The 19,417-nt window shown below is 39.9% G+C and overlaps 1 protein-coding gene across 3 annotated transcripts in view; it reads left to right on the top strand.

The window, feature by feature from the left end:
- Positions 1-19,417, top strand: part of Ntrk2 (neurotrophic receptor tyrosine kinase 2) — a 347,633-nt gene that overhangs the window by 279,679 nt on the left and 48,537 nt on the right. For all 3 annotated transcript variants that reach the window (XM_034635215.2, XM_027920581.3, XM_027920580.3), the window contains one exon: positions 6,347-6,581. In XM_034635215.2, coding sequence (XP_034491106.1) covers positions 6,347-6,581 — 235 coding nt within the window. The remainder of the gene's footprint in view (positions 1-6,346; positions 6,582-19,417) is intronic.

The raw sequence follows: 19,417 nt of genomic DNA, 5'->3' as shown, positions 1-19,417 counted from the left end.
AAGGGATCTTTCTTTGGAACAGTATTTTCTGATAACAACAGCAACACATGCCAGAGAAAGGAACTGGACAAAAAAAAAAGGCAAGGATATTATTATTTTTATTTTTCTTAAATCAACTAATTCTACATAATGTTGCTAATGATTCAATTTCATGTAACTTGCATATATTGAGCATATTATGATACATGACATGTGCACTGGAGATGGGTCTTAGTGGGCATATATGAGTTGCCAGGTGCATAAGAGAAGAATATTATTTAAGGCCAAGGAACAATAAGAACTAAGGTACCAAGATGCCACCATGAAAGGTGTGGTCAAGTGAGAACAAAGAGTATGGGGTTACCAGACTATGGAATGAACCTGGGGAGATAAAGTAGAAAAATAGCTGGAGCATGTTGTTTGGACTTTATTCTGAGGACATGAAGACCAACCAGGTCAGTAGTTCAGTGGATCTACAGTGGGAGAAACAGAACCCAAAGAGCCAAATCTTATAAACAAAAGAGGTAGGATGATATTTGGTGAAACCATTGAAGCTTTGGGATCATGGTTATTGCAAAGACTCCAAGATCATTAAAACATGGACAGGTTCAACTTGACGGACTTTGTGGTAAGCAGGGTCACAAAAGAAATCAAGGCAAGGAAGGGAAAAGTGGATGCAAAAGGGAGTCATTGGGTTATTAAATAGGATTGGGGTCATTTGGATTTCTAGCATTGTCCTGGGGTTTTAATTCACTGTTGGCTTCTCAAGAAGTTCCTTTCCTCCAGCAATGGGAGGAGGAGGCACAAGAAAGGAGACAGCTCAGAATGAGCAGAATCTGATGCAAGGAAAGGTAAAGTGTTTTTGGAAAAGCAAGACTAACTCACAAAATATGAGGGATTCTAAGAGTGACCTCTGAGGAGACATAGTGGCAAGAAAATATGAGCAGAGATTTTGGCCTTCAGACAGAGTTGAGGTTGAATTTGAACTCTAGTTTTTATTAATTGAGTAACCTCCTGGCTGTTCTGATGAGAATATTGAACTAGCCAGGGAGCCATGAGAAAGGAACTAGAAATTTTTTATCCTAGAAGCAAACAGAAAGTGTTCAATAAGCAGCCAGATGCTTGATTCTGCTAGTAGCAATTTCTACCAGTAACCTGGCTGCCTCAGAGAAATCACAGGAGTTTGATAAGATGAAGGAAGTTGGTGGCTACTCTGGAAGGATTTATTGAAAGCATTCTCATTTTGTATCTGTCTTGAAAGAGAAGTAATACATGATGTCTGATACCCACTGGTCAAGGAAACCAAGTAATATCTTTATTTGAATTAATCAGGGGCACAAATAGAGGTACTACATGCAAGATAATGAACCTGAAGAATCTGAAGTCCTGATAATAACAGGAGACTTATGTTCTTCTTCCTTTTCTGTATTAGCTGCTATTGTCCCACAAGTGGGTTTTTGGTCTACTTTGCTCAGTGATCTCTGTTCCTGGGGGTTTTGAGTTAGATTTCTAAGTCTGTACTGGCTCTAACATCCTATTCATGCTATGTCCTTTCAAATTTGGCTGGCTCTCATTTTTGACAGAGTAGTTAGTGTACTGCCTAACTACTCTATCTTGATATCTAGATAGCATAACTTAAGAGAAACAGGAAAGATGTTAGAGGCACATCTTTCCACTGACCACTTGCCCTTTTTGGCCTGATTCCTTACCTGTAAAATGGATATAATATGTATCTCAAGTACAAGTATGGGAACTCTTGTGAAGAAAGGTAATCAACAAAGGTTTTCCCCATAACCCTTCATCTCTGCTACATTTTCCTCTTTATTTTAGTTCAGGGGTCCTAGAGAGTGACACCTTTTGTGTGATGGCAGTGCCTATATCTCTCTGCCCTCCTCCTATTTCCCATGGTACTGTAGAGGGCTTTGCAAAGAAATCAGCCCCAGTTAGCTTCACACATCCGCTAAAAGATTCAGACATGGTGCAGTTTAAGTAATCAGTCAATCACTGTGAGAACAGTAGAAGGGGGAGTGTGTACTGCTGTTTTTAGAAATGTCATCACATGGTTGGTGCCGTCTGGATCATTTTTATCATCTCTAGCCTCATGGCTACACATACAATTTAGTTCTCCTTGGCTGGGATGGATCCCCATTCTCTGCTTTTCCTCTGATTGTGTGGGTGAGGGAATGCTGGATAAGATTAGGAGCACATAGTCAATTCTAGGTATTCAGAAACAATCCTAATGCATTATCCTATATCAACAAGATTTTTATTGCAGGTGATAAGCATGGGATGATGGTTGCTTTTGCATGTTGTTTTATCAGATCTAGTAAAAAGAGGAAAAGAAGATGAATTTGGTTGGAGTCTAGCTGTTTGTTCCTAGGAGAAAGGTTTTCACCAGGCCTCAGGCTACTTTCTTAATCCAGTCTGGTGCTTTCCCAAAACTCTAGCATAACAGATCCAAATGTGCTCACCTTGATGCAATTAAATGCCTCTATGTGCTCAGAGTGTGTGTGTGTGTGTGTGTGTGTGTGTGTGTGTGTGTGTGTGTAGCAGGGAAGAGAAAAGGGGTGAGAGGAAGAGGGACAGGGAGAGAGAGACAGAGAGAAAGGGGAGAGAGAGAGAGAGAGATGTAATTTGATTCTCTCACTTTGTAGCTCTTTCAACCACACCCTGGTCTCCTTCCTGCCTTCCAAAGAGGAAGGCACTAGGTTTTCCCTTGGCATCCTGCACAGGGTGTGGAGGAATTGGAAACCTACCCTGCTTAATTTCAGAATCTGCCAAGCTCTATAAACAAGAGGTCTGCCATGCCAAGAATCAAGTTCTCAGGTGCAGTAATGCACTGCTAGTACAGGCTGTCCTCTTTCTGGGAGGATACCTAATATATATATATTCCCTGAGTGTCCCTGGCATTGCCTGATAAAGACAGATGTCTTCTTGTATAACTCCACCTCTTTTATTAATGTAAAAGCATATATTGAGCCAGCTCTATCCGAGGTTGGGTGGAAAAAGAGGAGGGAACTACAATAGCTGATTTCAAGAATTTTACAATGTTTCCTTTTAGAATCTGTCCAGAGTTCCCCTCTAGTGAGAGGAAAGATATTTTCCAAGCAGTAGCGGCTAATATTTATTAAGCCTTTCCAAGCATGTTTTAGCTTGCATAAACCTAATAAGCTATTTGAATTATCATTTCCATATTACAATTGAAGCAACTGAGTCACATAGTTAGCAGGTGACAGAACTGGGACTCAAACCCATGACCCCTGACTGCAAAGCCCATAGTCTTAACCACTATGCAACTCTTCCTGCTGAAGTAGCTGTGAAAAAATTCAGAAGGAGATGGTTAACAGGTAGAGGGATGCAGTTGCATAGGAGGAATGACTGCTAATATTCCATAGCCAGTAGGGTAAAGATGGTTGCAAACAATTAATTGTATATTTCAAAATAGCTAGGAGAGAATATATTGAATCTTCCCCCAACACAAAGAAATGATGTTTAAGAGAAGTATATGCCAATTGTTCTGAGCTAATAATTCATTATGCATTGTATACATTCACTGAAACATCATCCTGTAACTCATAGATATGTTTGATTATTATGTCAATTAAATTTTTAAAATTTTAAAAATTAAAAAAATTACTTTAATTAAAAAAAATTCAGAAGGAAAGAAATGTGCTGCGGAATTCCAGAGCCTGTGCAAGATGGTGAATTTCTAGCTGCAACCCACACTGGTAACAAGATGAGGAAGGTTGAGCAGCCTCTTGGTCAGGCCCTACAAACCTGCTACTTGCCCCCCAGGCCAGGGTTCGCGGAGTGTAATTTCGCCTCTTAAGGACCCTTCTCCTCGCAGAGGTGAAATACATTTCTATTTCCAAGAACTGTAGGAGAATCTGGGGAGCAACAGCAGAGTTTGCTGTGCTTATTTTATTTAGGCTTCTCCTAAGAATTGTTCAGAAGATTCGCCTGCCTTTCTTTTTAGAGCAGAACTTTCTGCTTAAAGAAAGCATCCAGAGGCTTCTGCCAATAAAAAGCACTTGGTTCACACACCCAGAAGCAAACAGGAGAAATGACTTAACAATGCAGGAGCCTCACACATGGACGTGCCAACTCACGTGCAATTGCTAGTGTGAAATGCACACAGGTGGCTTCTGTACTGCCTTCGGGAAGACCCTTCCTCTGCTCTGGGGTCTTTGCTTCTGACAGATACTTAGAGCAGTTCACTTTTCTGGGACTGAAATAAGGATGTGGGCAATCCACAAATTATTTTAATCTTTGAATTAAAATTATGAAGCTTACATCCTGGCCCAGATATTTGGAGGGTTTATTTCAGATCTACCTTTATTATGTGCATCCCCACATCTTTCTCCTGGTGTTGAGTCCTCAGTAAAACTGAGGAAGAGACATGAAAATAGTCTCACTTTCCCCTGCTCCCTAAAGGATTAGACTTGATTAACCATTAATGAGGTGAAAAGGGCCAGCCCTTTGGTATCCTAAAGAGGAAAAACGTGTGCTTTCATATCACCTCTTCATATCGTTTTTTAGAGATAATTTTTTTTTTGCAAAGCCTTCTTTCTCTCTGGCTTTGCTATGAAAGGTCATGAAACATTATCAAGCAAAGTCTTCATGCTTCCTCCCATCAATAGCCTTAGAAGTGTGCAGTTAGTATCAATAGTTTAGGGAATAAGGAAACAGGCCCAGAAACATTATGTAACAATCCTGAGGTCACACAGATAATGTGTTAGGACTGGATTCAGATTCAGTTCTGATACTCAGTTTGGCCTCTGTACTACAAAACCTCTTATCTTCAGGGCAGGATTTAGAGCTAAGGAAAGCCCCAAACATTCCCTGGTTCCTCAGTGTAACAAGAGGCAGTTGGGGGTTCTGGTTTGAGAAGAGAAATCCAGGAAGCTCCTGCCTCGAGAACGGTTAAATCCAATTATTTAGAGACAGAAGGGACCAAAGAGATAATACAGAACAATGTCCCTTTGTATTTTTGATTAACAAGGAAATTGAAGATTGGAGAAGTTAATAGATGTCTTAAGATCATGGTGCTAGGTACCAGAAGGCCTGGGAGACTCCCTCAACCCCTTGTCTAGTACTTGTTTCCTGAGAATGCAAGATCTGGTGACAACACACTTTGGAAGGGAGAACCATTGTGTGCTGGAGCCGTGATGGAAGGCCAAGGACATACCTGTGGCTAGAGCAGTTCATAGGTAAGAAGCAGGGCAAAATGTGAGGCTGCTTTTTTGTGGATGATTCTGTCTTTCTCATTTGCAAATACTAATATAGTTCTTGAACCCTGCAGATGATATGACATCATCTACTTTTAAATTTATTTAAAATTCTATATTTATTTTAAATATTTAAAAATATCTTGAAGGAGAACTTCCCCTCCCTTATTTTCTTCTGCAAGGGAGAAGCCTTGGACCATGCCTTGGCCAGGCCCAGCAGCAAACCATACCTTTATTACTTGCCCTGCAGCGCCCCCTCAGGCCATCAGGGGCAGTGATGTCTGTTTTGGAGGCTTAGTGCTAGATCCGGGTCTGCAACTGCCATTGCTAAGGGCAGCATCCTAAGCCTGACTCTCTTCTCCATGAGGCATATGCCAATATTAAGATGCCCTAATTCATCATATACCTAGGAAGGGTATATAAGATAGAAGAAAAAGAAGGTTAAAAATACCGTAACTCCACCCCACCACCTCCATAGTATAGAGAATCAAACTTTCCCCAGTGAGAGAAAAATCTGTGTTGTGATTCAGAAGAGTTATCTTATGTGTTGATCAGTACATGTGTTTGTCCAGAAGTCCGGAGGAGTGTGGGCAAAAGGAAATGGTAATTTTCACTGGGAATGAGTGTCCATGTTGAGTACTCTGGGACTCTACTGAGCTAGGCATGAAGTTGAGGGCAGCTTGAGAGTATAGCAGATGGACTGAAGGAGACCACCAGCTGTGCAACTCTGGTGCTGGTGGGAAAACTCTGGAGGGATCAATTTCTGGAGGTGCTGCAGCAGCCGGCTCAGTGGAGAGGGATGGGAATCCCACTGGGGTGTTATGACCACATCTAGAGAAGCAATCTCTCCCCAGTGTTTTGTGTTGCTTGGGTTACCTTCTGCTTCTCTGAGTCAGAAGCTCTGCCTAATGCCTTTTCTGGAGCCCCTAAAATATAAACCTATATGTGTATTGTACTGTGGGAGGGAACCCATGTGGCCCTGGGAATTCACATTCTTGGGGGAAATGAAGCATCCTGGGTGGGAAGGGAAGCATCTTAGTCTCTTCTTTGTGCTAAGTCAGGCAGCCTCTTTAGGCATGGGCAGTTGAGGCAGAGCAAAGAGCTGAGGCTGCACCTGTGCCTTCCTTGTCTTTCCCCAGGGCACATGGACCTGATGCAGTGCTGATGGCGGAAGGCAACCCGCCTACGGAGCTGACGCAGTCACAGATGCTGCACATTGCCCAGCAGATCGCAGCAGGCATGGTCTACCTGGCATCCCAGCACTTCGTGCACCGAGACCTGGCCACCCGGAACTGCCTCGTTGGGGAGAACCTGCTGGTGAAAATCGGGGATTTTGGGATGTCCCGGGATGTGTACAGCACTGACTACTACAGGGTGAGTGGCTGTGCAGGCACGGGATCCTTCTTTTGCAGAGGATCCCCTGTTGTGTTGGGTTGCCATAACAAAACGTGCTAGGACAGGGGACTTTGACAACAAAAGTTTGTTTCTCACAGTTGTGGAGGCCCAAGATCAAGGTGGTAGCAGGTCTGACTTCTGCTGAGGCCTCTTTCCTGAACTTGCCACTCGTTACCTTCTTTCTGTGTCCTCATGTGATTTTTATTTTTATTATTATTTTTTTTAATGTTCACAGTTCTCTATGTAGCTCTTATATCCAGATCTCCTCTTCTTATAAGGCCATCTGTCACATTGAATTAAGGCCCTCCCTAATGGTTTCTTTTTCACCTAATCATCTCTTTAAACTCTTATTTCCAAATACAGTGACATTTTGGAGTATTGGTGGTAAGGTCTTCAACATAAGAAGATAACACAGTTTAGCTCTTGACATCCCTCCTATTCTTTTCATGGCTTTCCAGAGTAGTGTTTAACATCTTCAAGAGTTTTCAACTTGAGAATTTCCAGAGGAACATAAGGATGTGGGGTATTCCTGGAGGTCAGAGATTGAAGGATTTGGAGGTTAGGTTTGAGTCTGAAATTATGCCTGGAGCCTTTGTTCTAGGTTTGAATTAAGAAAAAAACTGGTTCACATCAACTATCACAGGGGAGTGGAGTTATAGAATCTGCTGATTATTAGAACTGACCCCCAGGATATGATGTATTAGTTAACTGAAGTGGTAGAACTTGGGTATGAGCCCTCAAAGTCATAATAATTAGAATGAAGGTTTGGGGTCAATGTTCTACTATCCCAACACCCAGTTTGTTTTCTCATTTGTGTTGCTTGACTTTCAAGGGGAGAGGAAGGAAATCAGAAGTCAAGAAATACTGTGCTGGATGTATATAGCCTAAGAGGATAAGACACAGAACTTGAATTTCCTAATAGGTTGGGGTTGGTAAAGATTATGCCTTGTTCTTCCCATGGTTGCTTATTTTTGAGAAGGCAACTTCTTAGTTTCTTTTCTATACTACTACCTGCATATAGCATTAATGATCTCCAATGCCTCTGTACTTTAGCAGAACCAACTTTACCACAATTAGTTTAAGAAAATGAATGCATTGCTTTGCTGCATGTTCTTTGGTAGATTGTTTTTGGTGTTTCTTCCTTTGCCACCTTGATAAGCATTGCTCACATTTTATGTGGCAACAAGGGATAGAGATTAAATTAAAAGGATTCTCTTGGTTATATCATAGGCACAGTCTTCACCAGAGTTCAAAACGGAGCTTGAAAGCACCTGTCTTGAGTCTAGAAATGACTAGTTCATTCCCAATATCTAAAACATGAAAGATATTTTACCTATTAATAGATGCATCTACTCTACTAGTTAATTATTTTCTTGGTGAGAGGTGGGTTTGGGGTGTTTCTTAGCCTCAGAAGACAAAGAAACACATGGGTGCAAGACTAAGGAAAAGCTTTGCTGACCTTTATGCATATCTAAGGCAGAAACAACAGCTTTTTCTTTACCAATAAGTTAATAATGGTTTCAAAGTAAGTGCTCAGTAAATGTTTGAACCTGATTATTACCAAATCAATAAAGATGCACTTTATCTCCAAAGCCAAGACTGAACTAAGTGGAATTTCTAGAAAAACATCTCAGAAAATAAATACAGAAAATCTCAACAATATAATTCAAAAATAGGCAAAGAATTTTTTTTATTAGTTGCTCATGACAATACAATGATTTTGACATATCATACATTTGAATCAAATGGGGTATAATTTCTCATTTTTCCAAGTGTACAGGTTGCAGAATCACATTGGTTATATGGCCACGTATATACATACAGCAATACTAGTGTCAATTTTATTCTGCTGCCCTTCCTCTCCACCTTTCCCCTCTCCTCCCCTCCAATCACCTCTCTCTATCCAATCAAATATGACACATTTCTCTCTTTTTTTTCTCCCTCACATCATCATACATGTATTTTGTATAACGATGAGGGTCTTCTTCCATCTTCCATGCAATTTCCCTTCTCCCTCCCATTCCCTCCCACCTCTCTTCCCTATTTAGTGGTAATCTTCTTCTCATGTTCTTCCTCCATACCCTATTTTGAGTCACCCCCCTTATATCAAAGACATTCGGCATTTGGTTTTTAGGGATTGGCTAACTTCACTTAGCATAATCTGCTCTAATGCTATCCATTTCCCTGCAAATGCCATGATCTTGTTATAAAGAATTTGAATATATGTTTCTCACAAAGAGATCCAAATGTCCAATTAGCACATGTAAAAATGCTCAATATCATTAGTTATTAAGGAAATGCAAAGAAAAACTATAATGAGCTATCACTTTACACCCACTGGGATGATTTGGTGAGAAGACAGTAATAAGTATTGATGAGAACGTGGAGAAATTGAAACTCTCATATGTTGCTGGTAGGAATGTAAAATGGTTCGGCTACTTTGGAAAACAGTTTGGTTGTTCCTCAAAATGTTCAACATGGAGTCACCATAGAATTCAGTATTATTCTACTCCTAGGTGCATACCCAATAGAATTGAAATTATATGTTCACACCAAAGCTCTTCTAAAGAGTGGAAACAATTTAAGAATCCATTAATTAATTAATGGAAATCCATACAATAAAATATTATTCATCAATACAAAGGAGTGAATTACTGATTCATGCTACAGCATGGATAAACCTTAACAACATTATGCTAGGTGAAAGAAACCACACACAAAAAGACACTTATTGGGGGCTGGGATTGCAGCTCAGTGGTAGAGCACTTGCCGAGCATGTGTGAGGCACTGGGTTCAATCCTCAGCACCACATAATAAATAAATAAATAAATAAAGGTATTGTGTTCATCTACAACTAAAATAGATACGTATTATGTGATTCCATTTATGTGAAATATCCACAACAAGAAAATACATGGGAACAGGAAATTGATTTGTAAGGGTCCGGCGAAGCGTCGGAGGAAGAGACCACCAAGAGACTACTCATGCAATTGGCAGAAGGGGATTTATTGATCCAGCATGCTGGGGCTCCGTGCCCACTCAAGAAGGGAGAGCAGCCCAGAGCCCAGAGCAGAGGTTGTGCAATGCTTAAGTACACTTTTTGGGGAGGGCGGGGACTTTACATACATCACAGTCTCCTTTAACAAATCATCATACACTGCGGGAAAATCAAACAACAATTCCTAAACATGATTAGTTCATTCATTGGCGGGAACAGGTCGGGCGGGGGTGATAGGTCAGTTCTAAAGCGGGGTACACATTTAAACTGATTGGTCCAGGCCCTGCGATGCCTACGTGCAAGGCCACACAGGGCCCTAAGTTATTAAACAACCAGGCGGTCAGGGGGAATATTTACTGGGCAGTTCGAGTATTGTCTTAACAGCTACAGGAATTTCAGGTTTTGCATGTAGCATAGGAACTTAACAATACCTGGTCCTTTACATTTTAACTCAGGCCTTGCAGCTTAGAAACTTTACAATGCCCGGTCTTTTACACTTTAACTTCAATTTCTTTTACCCTTACAGATTCATATTCCAGAGGCTAGAGGGAAGGGAGATTGAGGAGTGACTGCCACTGGTTGTGATAAAAAATGTTCTAAAATTAGTTGTGACAGTTGCACAGTTTTGTGAGTATGCTAAGGGGGAAAAAAAACTGCATTGTTCCCTTTAAAAAGGTAACTATGGTATGTGACTCTTATCTCAAATATAAAGAAAAACAATCCTGTAAAGAAAAATACTAGTGAAATATTGGTCATCATTATGCACATAAAGAGTGAATCTTGATCATCTGCACATTATAAAAACATTGATATTTGTTATCTACCATATTTTATTATCTTTTGTTGAAAAGAAAACCCTCCACATATGTGACAAGATCCTGAAGTACCTCCTGCTGAGCTGATAGGAGGAAATAACGATCCGCAGCTCCTTTATTTGTTAAACACTCCAGTCATTAAGAAATGAGCTTCAGATGTCATGTTAATTTCATCCTCCCTGCCCCATAGTCTTTACTAAGTTGTACTTGCAGAGTTTGCAGGTCTGTGTTTGTTTTGTTTGCTTGTTTTTCCAACTCAGAACAAGGGAAATGAACCAGGCTTCCACGGGCCTCTGTTTCAGGCGGGAGGGGCAGGAGAGGGGAGGAAGTGGAGGATGGATGGGAGATCCAACAATGGATAGCCCGCCCCCAGGAAAACAAAGAAATTTTGAATTCTATTTTGACGTTTCTAAAATTTTGAAATGATGGTCCACCCTTTGGTTTTGTAGAAGTATTTACAGAAATATTTTTGCTTATTGAAAAAGTATATGGGGGGTGGGCATTCTGTTGAGTTTGTTGAACGAACAAGCAGAAGGCGCTGCTTGGGTTTGCAGAACTTCAGTATGTCTGCGGTGGCTCTGTCTCAGAGCACACTTGCTTTCACATGAGTTTTCCCCCTGTTGGATCATTTATGTGCCCCGTGGCACTCCATCCCCATGATGGTGTCTCTTTATCTTCTCTATCACCATAGCTAGGGTCACGTGCTGTCCTTAAGGTTCAGGTATCTCATTGGCCACACCTTAAGTAAGGTTTATCTTCCTCATTTTCTTCTTATCCTCTCCAACAGCCTGTACCAAACACCAAAGTGAGTAACTGTAGCTGACATGGGCTGTAACCACGGTGCCAAAAATCCTTTCTGCCACAGTAATGACAGAAGGTTTTGTGTTGACCTCTGCCCTCCATACAGGAGGATCAGGAATGGAGTCGACTAGAAGTAACATATTCCTTAGCTTTACGGAAAAACTGATCCCTGTGGAAGCCTGAGACTTCTTCTCACAGTGGCTTGTGAGCAGCCATGTAGGGTAGACAAAACACTGAGCAATCCAGGAGGGAGGGGCTGGTGGCAGCTGTTCCTCCATCATGAGGGAGCTGGCAGAACCAGGAAATGGAGGCCACAAGGCTTCCACCCAGTTGCAGCTGAGCTAATTATACCCTACCAATGCAGGGAGAAATCGGAACACTGCATTTGCATTGAAACCAGCCCGACATGGCGGGTCCAAAATTACTCTAGCATTTATATTCTTTGAATTGTTTTAATTAGCGGCTCTGCAGTACCAGTCTTCTATTTTGTATTTTATTTCTTCCTTCCACTGGCAAAACCTGACATTTAGGAAACATCTGAACCAGATTTTTTGTCACATTATGCCTGTTAGAGACCCAGGATCTCACTCTACTTGGTCATTTCTGTGCCACCATGGATCCATTGAAAATTTTTAATGTGCCCTTTGGTAGTTTTCACTGTTTGGGTCTAAAATGAATGTGATGTGCTGTTAAGTGGACAGCTCCAAGTATCTGAAACCCTAGCTTTTAAGTCTTGCTCTCCCTTGGGCATTAGCTTCATATTGAAATGATAAGAAATCCTATCCTTTAATTCATCTTCCACTTAAGAAGAAAAGAAAACCAAGCAGAACAAGTAAGTTGATTTATGATAGACATTTAAAGAAGCAAATGAATATAACTTGGCGAAGCAAGACCCCTGGGCAGAATCTGAAAGTGTTAAAATGATATCAAGCAAAAAAGTCCAAAAAATCATTGTTAGTTGCTGAATACCACTTTATCATCTCATCTGTGGAGAGAAAACAGAATGTATTGTACTAAAACCCAGCGAATATAGCAAACAGCCAATGAACCCATTTGAACCCAAGCACTCTTACCTTACTCTGCCCACTATGGAGCAGGCTGATGAATTAGAAAATAAGTTCCTGATCACAGAAAGGAGGAGAAGGTTTGGATAATTTAAGACTAGACAAGAAGATTAAAAAATAATGAAGAGTTAACTATCATACCTTGTCTTTAAAAAGAATTTATTTATTTTAAGGAATATTTTATGTAATGTGAACATTTTAGATAGATAGATAGGTAGACAGATGGATGCATTTCAAAAATGTTTTTTAGTGTCTCATGTAATGTTCCAATGCTATTCCCTCATGAAGAGCAGCATAAGAGGAAATTATAGTTTTGCCTTCTCTCTCACTTCCTACAAACTGAGCAATTGCTCACAAATATGTGATCTCTCAATATTTCATACAAATAGGCATTGCAGCATAGAGCTACAATCTCTTGCATCATGGAAACTGGTTCATATCTATGTCTTTCTTGCTAGTATGAGAGAAGATAGAGGACAATCTTACATGGTTTTGTATCTGCACAAACTGACACAGTGCATGGCACATACTAGGTGCTCAATAAATGATTGTTGAATAAGTCACCCCACTAGGAAAACAATCTCTAAGTGTGTTCTTTTTAGCCCCATAGATGAATACAGAAAATAATCAGATTTGCATTTGAGTTGATCTTTGAGGCTAGGAGCACTGACTTCAGGAAATAAAGCTAGGGATTTAGAGACATCCTAATTTCAGACAATTTCTTTGCAGTAAAGAGCCCAGGGCTAAAATTTGCTTCCAATAAATACCATAGTAAGAAAACTTCCTCAGTATGTGTCTAGAACACTTGAAACCAGACATAGTGTTCATTTTAAGGGACAAGTCAGTCTCTTCCTTTGTGTCATTAACTCTCATTTGCATGTATTTCCTTATTTTCTCTGCCACTATATAATACTTACAGAGTGACTCTTAACATCCACATGAACAATTACAGACCTTTCTGTTTGGGCTCTTTTGATTAAAGTGACTTCAGGAACATAAAAGGTTGTTTATTTTATGAAATCATCTTCAATCTATGCTTCTATCAACACTTAGAACATAGTTCGGAGGAACCTGTCTGCCAAGGAGAAATCAGAACATTGAGTTCAGACTAATTCTATATTAAACTGGATTTGCATAAATTGTTTCAAGATTCTAAATTGGTTTAATTTGTATTCATGCTTTCCTAAGAACCTTTTACATATGCTTTGGAGTTGCAATGGGAATATGAGTCCTCTCATTCATTCACTTATTCAACACATATTTATGAAACAACTACTATGTGTTAGATTCTATGGTACACACAAAGGCATCCAGATAAATACTATGTGGGCTCTTCTTGGACATTTCAGTATAATGAGATATATTCACAGGGACACAACATTTGATCTGGTATTTAAGATTGTATAAACTCCAAATTGTTTTATTGGCAAGAAGGCCCTATAGCAGGAAGGGGAGGGAAAGCATATGAAGTAGCACATAAAGACATCATGGTGTATAGTCAAGGAATAGGAACTGGAACTCTTTTGCCATGCATTTGAGGCTATTTAAGTAATTATCAGATTTCAAAAGGGTCTGTTGGCTATGCTAAAGACTTTCAACTTCATCCTTTGGCAGCAGAGAGCCAATGAAAATTTTTTACTAGGAAGTGACATATCATATTAGATTCTGATATGCCATGTGATTAAACAGACTCTCCCAACAAAGGCCCAAATCATCACCCCAGTACCTATTTGATTTGCTTAGTGCCGCATCTTTCCAAATGGGTCCACGAGCTGTCAATGACTATGCTTCAATAAATGAGATCCATGGTCATTATAGGGTCTTTCCTCTCTTACTATCCCTTGTGACCTTTCGACAAGGGCTACAGAAAGTTGCAGAAGCCAGCAATGAAAAAGCCTGGATGTATATTGTCCAGGCTCTCCTCCCACCCATTTCCCAATTGCTAAAGAATGTTAGAGGGGTAAATCTTTTTTGTTTATTGTTTTCTTTGTTTGGTTTTTTGTTTGTTGTTTTCTTGTTTGTTTGTGGTCTTCTGAGTCTTGTATTCCTGAAACCACTAGCCCATCAATTTGACACAGATGTGCTGCTCTCAGAAATTAAGTCTGCTTATAATTGCACTCAGAATAAAGGTAGGAAAGAGTGGGCATTACCCAGTGGCTTGAACGGACCAAAAGGATTTAGATGCCTCAAAGTCCTGAGAAGACCCATCAGCAGGTTCTTTCTCTCCCTGAACACAATTTTTGAAGGAGTCAGACCCCAGTTTTCTCATGCCTGTGACATTCTGTGTTCTTGCATCACTCAGTCCAGAGCTAGCAACAAAACATTAATTGGGATGTAAAGGAAACAGCATCAGATTTGGATCCTGAAGACAAAGGCTGAAGTCTCTGATTTCCTTTTTCTATCCTTATGATCAGTTAGGAATGCATTTCGCTAAAGGTAGAGATATGCTACCAAAGGTGGTTGTTTTAGCATGTGACAGGAAGTTCTCAGATGGGAAGTTTCTGGTTAGTTCAGAGGCTTCTAATTTCGGAGGTTTGGGCTGAATTGGTGCCTTCTTTGGTCTTTCCCTCGTGGCTGCAAGATGGCTGCAGCATCCTCAGACATCAAAACTGCAATCAGAGGAGGCAGAGGCAGGTATCTGCAGGAAACAAATATATTTTCCCTGCACACATTATTTGTCCCATCAGGAAATAATCTTTCCTAGAACATCCCTGTTTAAAGACTTATTTTATTCTTTATTTTCTAGAGGTGGGTTAATACTAATGGCTGGGCTCACTTGCCAGAGATGTGTGGTTTCTTACTAAAAACCTAGACAAAACCGGGGATCAATTACTAGGAAAAAGGAAATGAATGGTTTTGGGGTGAGGAAGAAGATGATCTGCCACACTCACCTTATGCACCCACCATGACAACCTTTTTTATTTTCAATAAGTTCTTACCTTCAAAATGTTTTGAAAAAACCCAATTGAAGTGACATATAATTATTGGTTAAAAAAAAAAGTACTGGAATTTCTCAGCAATCTTTAGTCCTTTACATGTAATGCTTCCCCCCCCCCCCCCGCCGGCTTTTTTAAAGATCCTATCTTTATTACTAGTCTTAGGCAATTTGATTATGATGTGCTTGGCTACCGTATCATTCATATTTCTTGTGTTTGGGTTCATTGGATTTCTTGACTTCATGGGCTTTACACTTTTCATCAGTTTAGAAAAAATTTTGAACATTTCCTGTATTCCTCCCACCAAGGGGCTGATTTCACTTACATTAGGCACTTGGGGCTGTCACATGGCTCACTGAGCTCTTTTCATATTTTTGGATTGTTTTTTCTCTGTTTCATTTCTGAAAGTTTCTATTGTTTTATGGTCAATTTCAGTAATCTTTTCTTTTATAATGTCCAATTTTATTTTATTACCATTCAGCATATTTTTCATTTCACCCTTTGTAGTTTTTATTTCTAGAAATACAATGTAATTCTTATATCTATCATGCCTAGAGTTAACTATTTGGGGGTGGGGGTACTGGGATTGAACTCAGACACTCAACTACTAAGCCACATCCCCAGGCCTATTTTGTATTTTACTTAAAGTCAGGGTCTCACTGAGTTGCTTAGTGCCTCGCTTTTGCTGCGGCTGGCTTTGAACTCGTGATCCTCCTGTCTCAGCCTCCCAAGCTGCTGGGATTACAGGCATGTGCTATCATGTCTGGCTATAGTTAACTTTTTAAACATATGGAATATAGTTATAATAAATATTTCGGTATATTTGCCTTTAATTCTAGTGTCTGTGTCAGTTCTCGATCAATTTCACTTGAATTTTATTCCCATTATTCCATCATTAATTTTCATTCTATTCCATCACATTTTCTGTTCCTTTGTATACTTGGTAGTTTTAGATTGGGTGCCAGGCATTGTGGTTTTAACTTATTGAATGCTTTCATATTCCTATAAATATTTTGGAGGTTTGTTTTGGAATGTCATATTGCATAGAAACAATTTGATGCTTTTGATATTGCTATTGAGATTTATTAGGCAGGACCAAAGCAATGATGACTTTAGGGCTATTAATTCCCCACCACTGGAACAAGATACTCCTGTGTACTCTACTCCACATGCCATGAATCATGACCTCTCTGCTCTGCTTCATGGGAATGAGCTGTATTCTTGGCCCTGTGTGAGCACTGGACATTGTTTCCTCGGGTCCTTTGGGTAGTTCTTCCCCCAGCCATGGATAGTGTCTTCACATACATGCACAAATCAGCATTCAGTTCAAAGCACCCTCTGCCAATCTTCAGAGGTCTCTTTGTGTGCAGCTCTCCTCTCTGGTATTCTGTCCTTTTACCTCTAGTCACCATGATCTCCTTAGTCTCTCTCAGCTCTATCTTCTCAATTTAGGGAGCTTCTTGAGATTCCCCTGGGTCCCCCAAGCTCTGTCTTTCTCAGTGAATTAATATTGGGCAATCACATGACTTACCAAATTTTCTTCTTATCTCTTAGGGATCACTATCCTTTATCTAGTGTCACTACCTTTATCTAGTATCACGAAAATAATTTGTATCTTAAGCTAGTTTTTGGCTGTTTCAGGTAAGAAAGTAAATCTCTTCTCTGTTACTTCATCTTTCCTAGAAGCAGAATCAGTTGCCATCTCTCCTGGTGATGAATATGTCCTTCAAAAATCTATCTGTGAGCCACTTATAATCTGCAGTAAAGAAAAACAAGTTCTTTCATCTCTTTAAAATAGCTACTTCCTGTGAAGTTTTTTCCTCCTTTTAATTAAATAACTTACATTTACATAATACTTCTTCCACAATTAAAGTTTTCCTGCCTACACAAGATTATTACTTAAGTAGGAGAGTAGATTTTTCTCCATCTCTAGTGAGTATTGAGCAAGAGGAAATTATCTTAGCCTACTTGTTAACTCGGAGAGATTCCCTAGGCTCAAAATGTGAATTGGTGTGAGAAGGCATTGAGGAAAATATATGTGGGCAGAATATTAATAATACTCTGTACTTTTTACATTTTCCAAGTCTTTGCCTGTGGTCAGGGTTGAGACACCTTGGATGGAGGTGACTAGATTAATCCAAGATGGTATAGCATGTATAGTTTTTAGCTATGCCTTACCAATACCTACATACTGAAGATGTGTTCTGCTCCCTAAAAAAAAAAAAAAATCACACATCTCCCAGTGAGAAGACATCTCATAAATGAAACACTCTGATACTAGGCAGTGTAATACTTGTGAAGAGTAGAGATAAATTGATTTGGTGGAAAAATGAGATGAAATCTGGAAAGTGAATGGAAAAAATGGATTTGGCCTAGGTCAATAGCATGTAGGGGTATTGTTAATCTTAAAGACTGCATATGACTGAAGTTATAGTCAGGACAACATGACTTGATCATCATGTTTCTTTGGCAGAATGCATATGTTCTCATTTTAAACTCCAAATGCCTTACACAGTGCTTCCTATATTTTTACTGATCATGGTGATTTCCTAAAAGGAGCTTCCAAAAAAGGTTATATCATATTCTTGTTGGAAGTCTTTCGAAGAAAAATGTGACCTGTCCAATGTCCTGGATTTTCAGGATTGAAATAATTTCTCATGTAAGTCATGTGATTGCCCAAGCTTATGTCATTGAGAGAGGCAGAGAAGGGACCCAGGAGTATCCCAAGAAGCTTCCCAAGTTGAGGAGATAGAGCTGAGAGACTAAGAAGATCAAGGTGGCTAGAGGTAAAAGGACAAAATACTACAGAAGAGAGAGCTGCACACAAATAGACTTCTGAAGATCTGCAGAGAGTGCCCCTTGAGTATTAGGTGCATTCATATACCCATGAGAATCATATTCCCAAGAGATTATTACAACAACCTAGCCTAATATTGGATACTCATGGTGACATCATAAACACCCAAATTTAGCCTTCTGCAGAACTGCCACAGACCCCCTTGTCGAACTTCCCATTGGTGATCATGAGAACTTAGTACAGGCATCTGTATAGCCTGTGGAGTTCTATTTTCCTAGTAAAACAAATTCTAAGTTGAGCTCTATTAAGAGAATTGTGAAATAAAGTTGTTTATGAGATCAGACCATGAGAAAACTTCTCAAATGCTTCCTATGCTAATGGAGGCATAGCAATATTACCTTAGCTGGTCTGTGGACTTCTGCACTACATAGGCTCCCAAGCTTTAACATACATCTGAATACCTTGTACCTTGGGGTGCTTTTTTTGTTGTTGTTGAAAAATCTTGATTCCTGGAACTTTCCTCGAATATACTGACTTAGCATCTCAGGGAGGTTGCGAGGGGATGAGAATTGGGAATTTATATTTTGAATAAGCTTCTTAGGCAATGCTGATGTGTAGTCAAATGAAAGAATCATTATATTAGTCCTGCTCAGGAACATTTTACAGAAAGTAACTAAGGACATTATGTGGTCCTATCACTACTAAGATTCAAATGGTAAATTAACAACCAGTTATAATTATCAAGCTTAAAAATAGGATAGGTGCTGTTGTTAAAAACTCTCTCAGACATGATCTTTTATTTTTCTGATGGAAATGGCATTATCATAATTAATGGATTTTTTAGGACTTCCAAAGGGAAAGGACTTTCAAATTATAATCACTTGCATTCATTCACTTGTATCCTGTGCTCTTTACCATCAGAGACCAGATTCATTGACCTGTGCTTTTAACAAATGAGCCAAGATCTATTTCTCATGATCAGCTGGTAAATCTGATGTTATTTGAGGGGCTTCTCTCTCATCCTGAGAGGTGACCTTGGCTCATGCTCCAGGTGAGTATTGTCCAAGACATCATGAGGAGAGAAAGACACAGAATAAACAGCAGGTTGAAAGTGATGCAACTTATCTCTGAAGGAGCCAACATCAGAGCAGCAGCCCCTCCTGCCAGGAGCCAGAGCTCCCTGCCGCACGGTCTAGGCAGACCCCTGCTGGCCTTCTCTGTCACTACATGGTTGTGCATTTGAGTGGGTGACTGGTGGGGGCCTTGCACAGGAAAAGCAAGAAAAGGCTGGTGAAGAGTGAAACAGCTTGTCAAGGTATGCTTGTGGGTGTCTGTATTGAAGTGTCACAGTATGAAGGCTTTTTATTAGCAGCTATTTTAGAATCCTAGCATTGAAGTGGGACA

Source organism: Marmota flaviventris, chromosome 13 (assembly GCF_047511675.1).
Source record: "Marmota flaviventris isolate mMarFla1 chromosome 13, mMarFla1.hap1, whole genome shotgun sequence".
NCBI lineage: Eukaryota > Metazoa > Chordata > Mammalia > Rodentia > Sciuridae > Marmota > Marmota flaviventris.
Note: the sequence above shows the minus strand (reverse complement) of the source record. Positions and strands in the feature narration are given on the sequence as shown.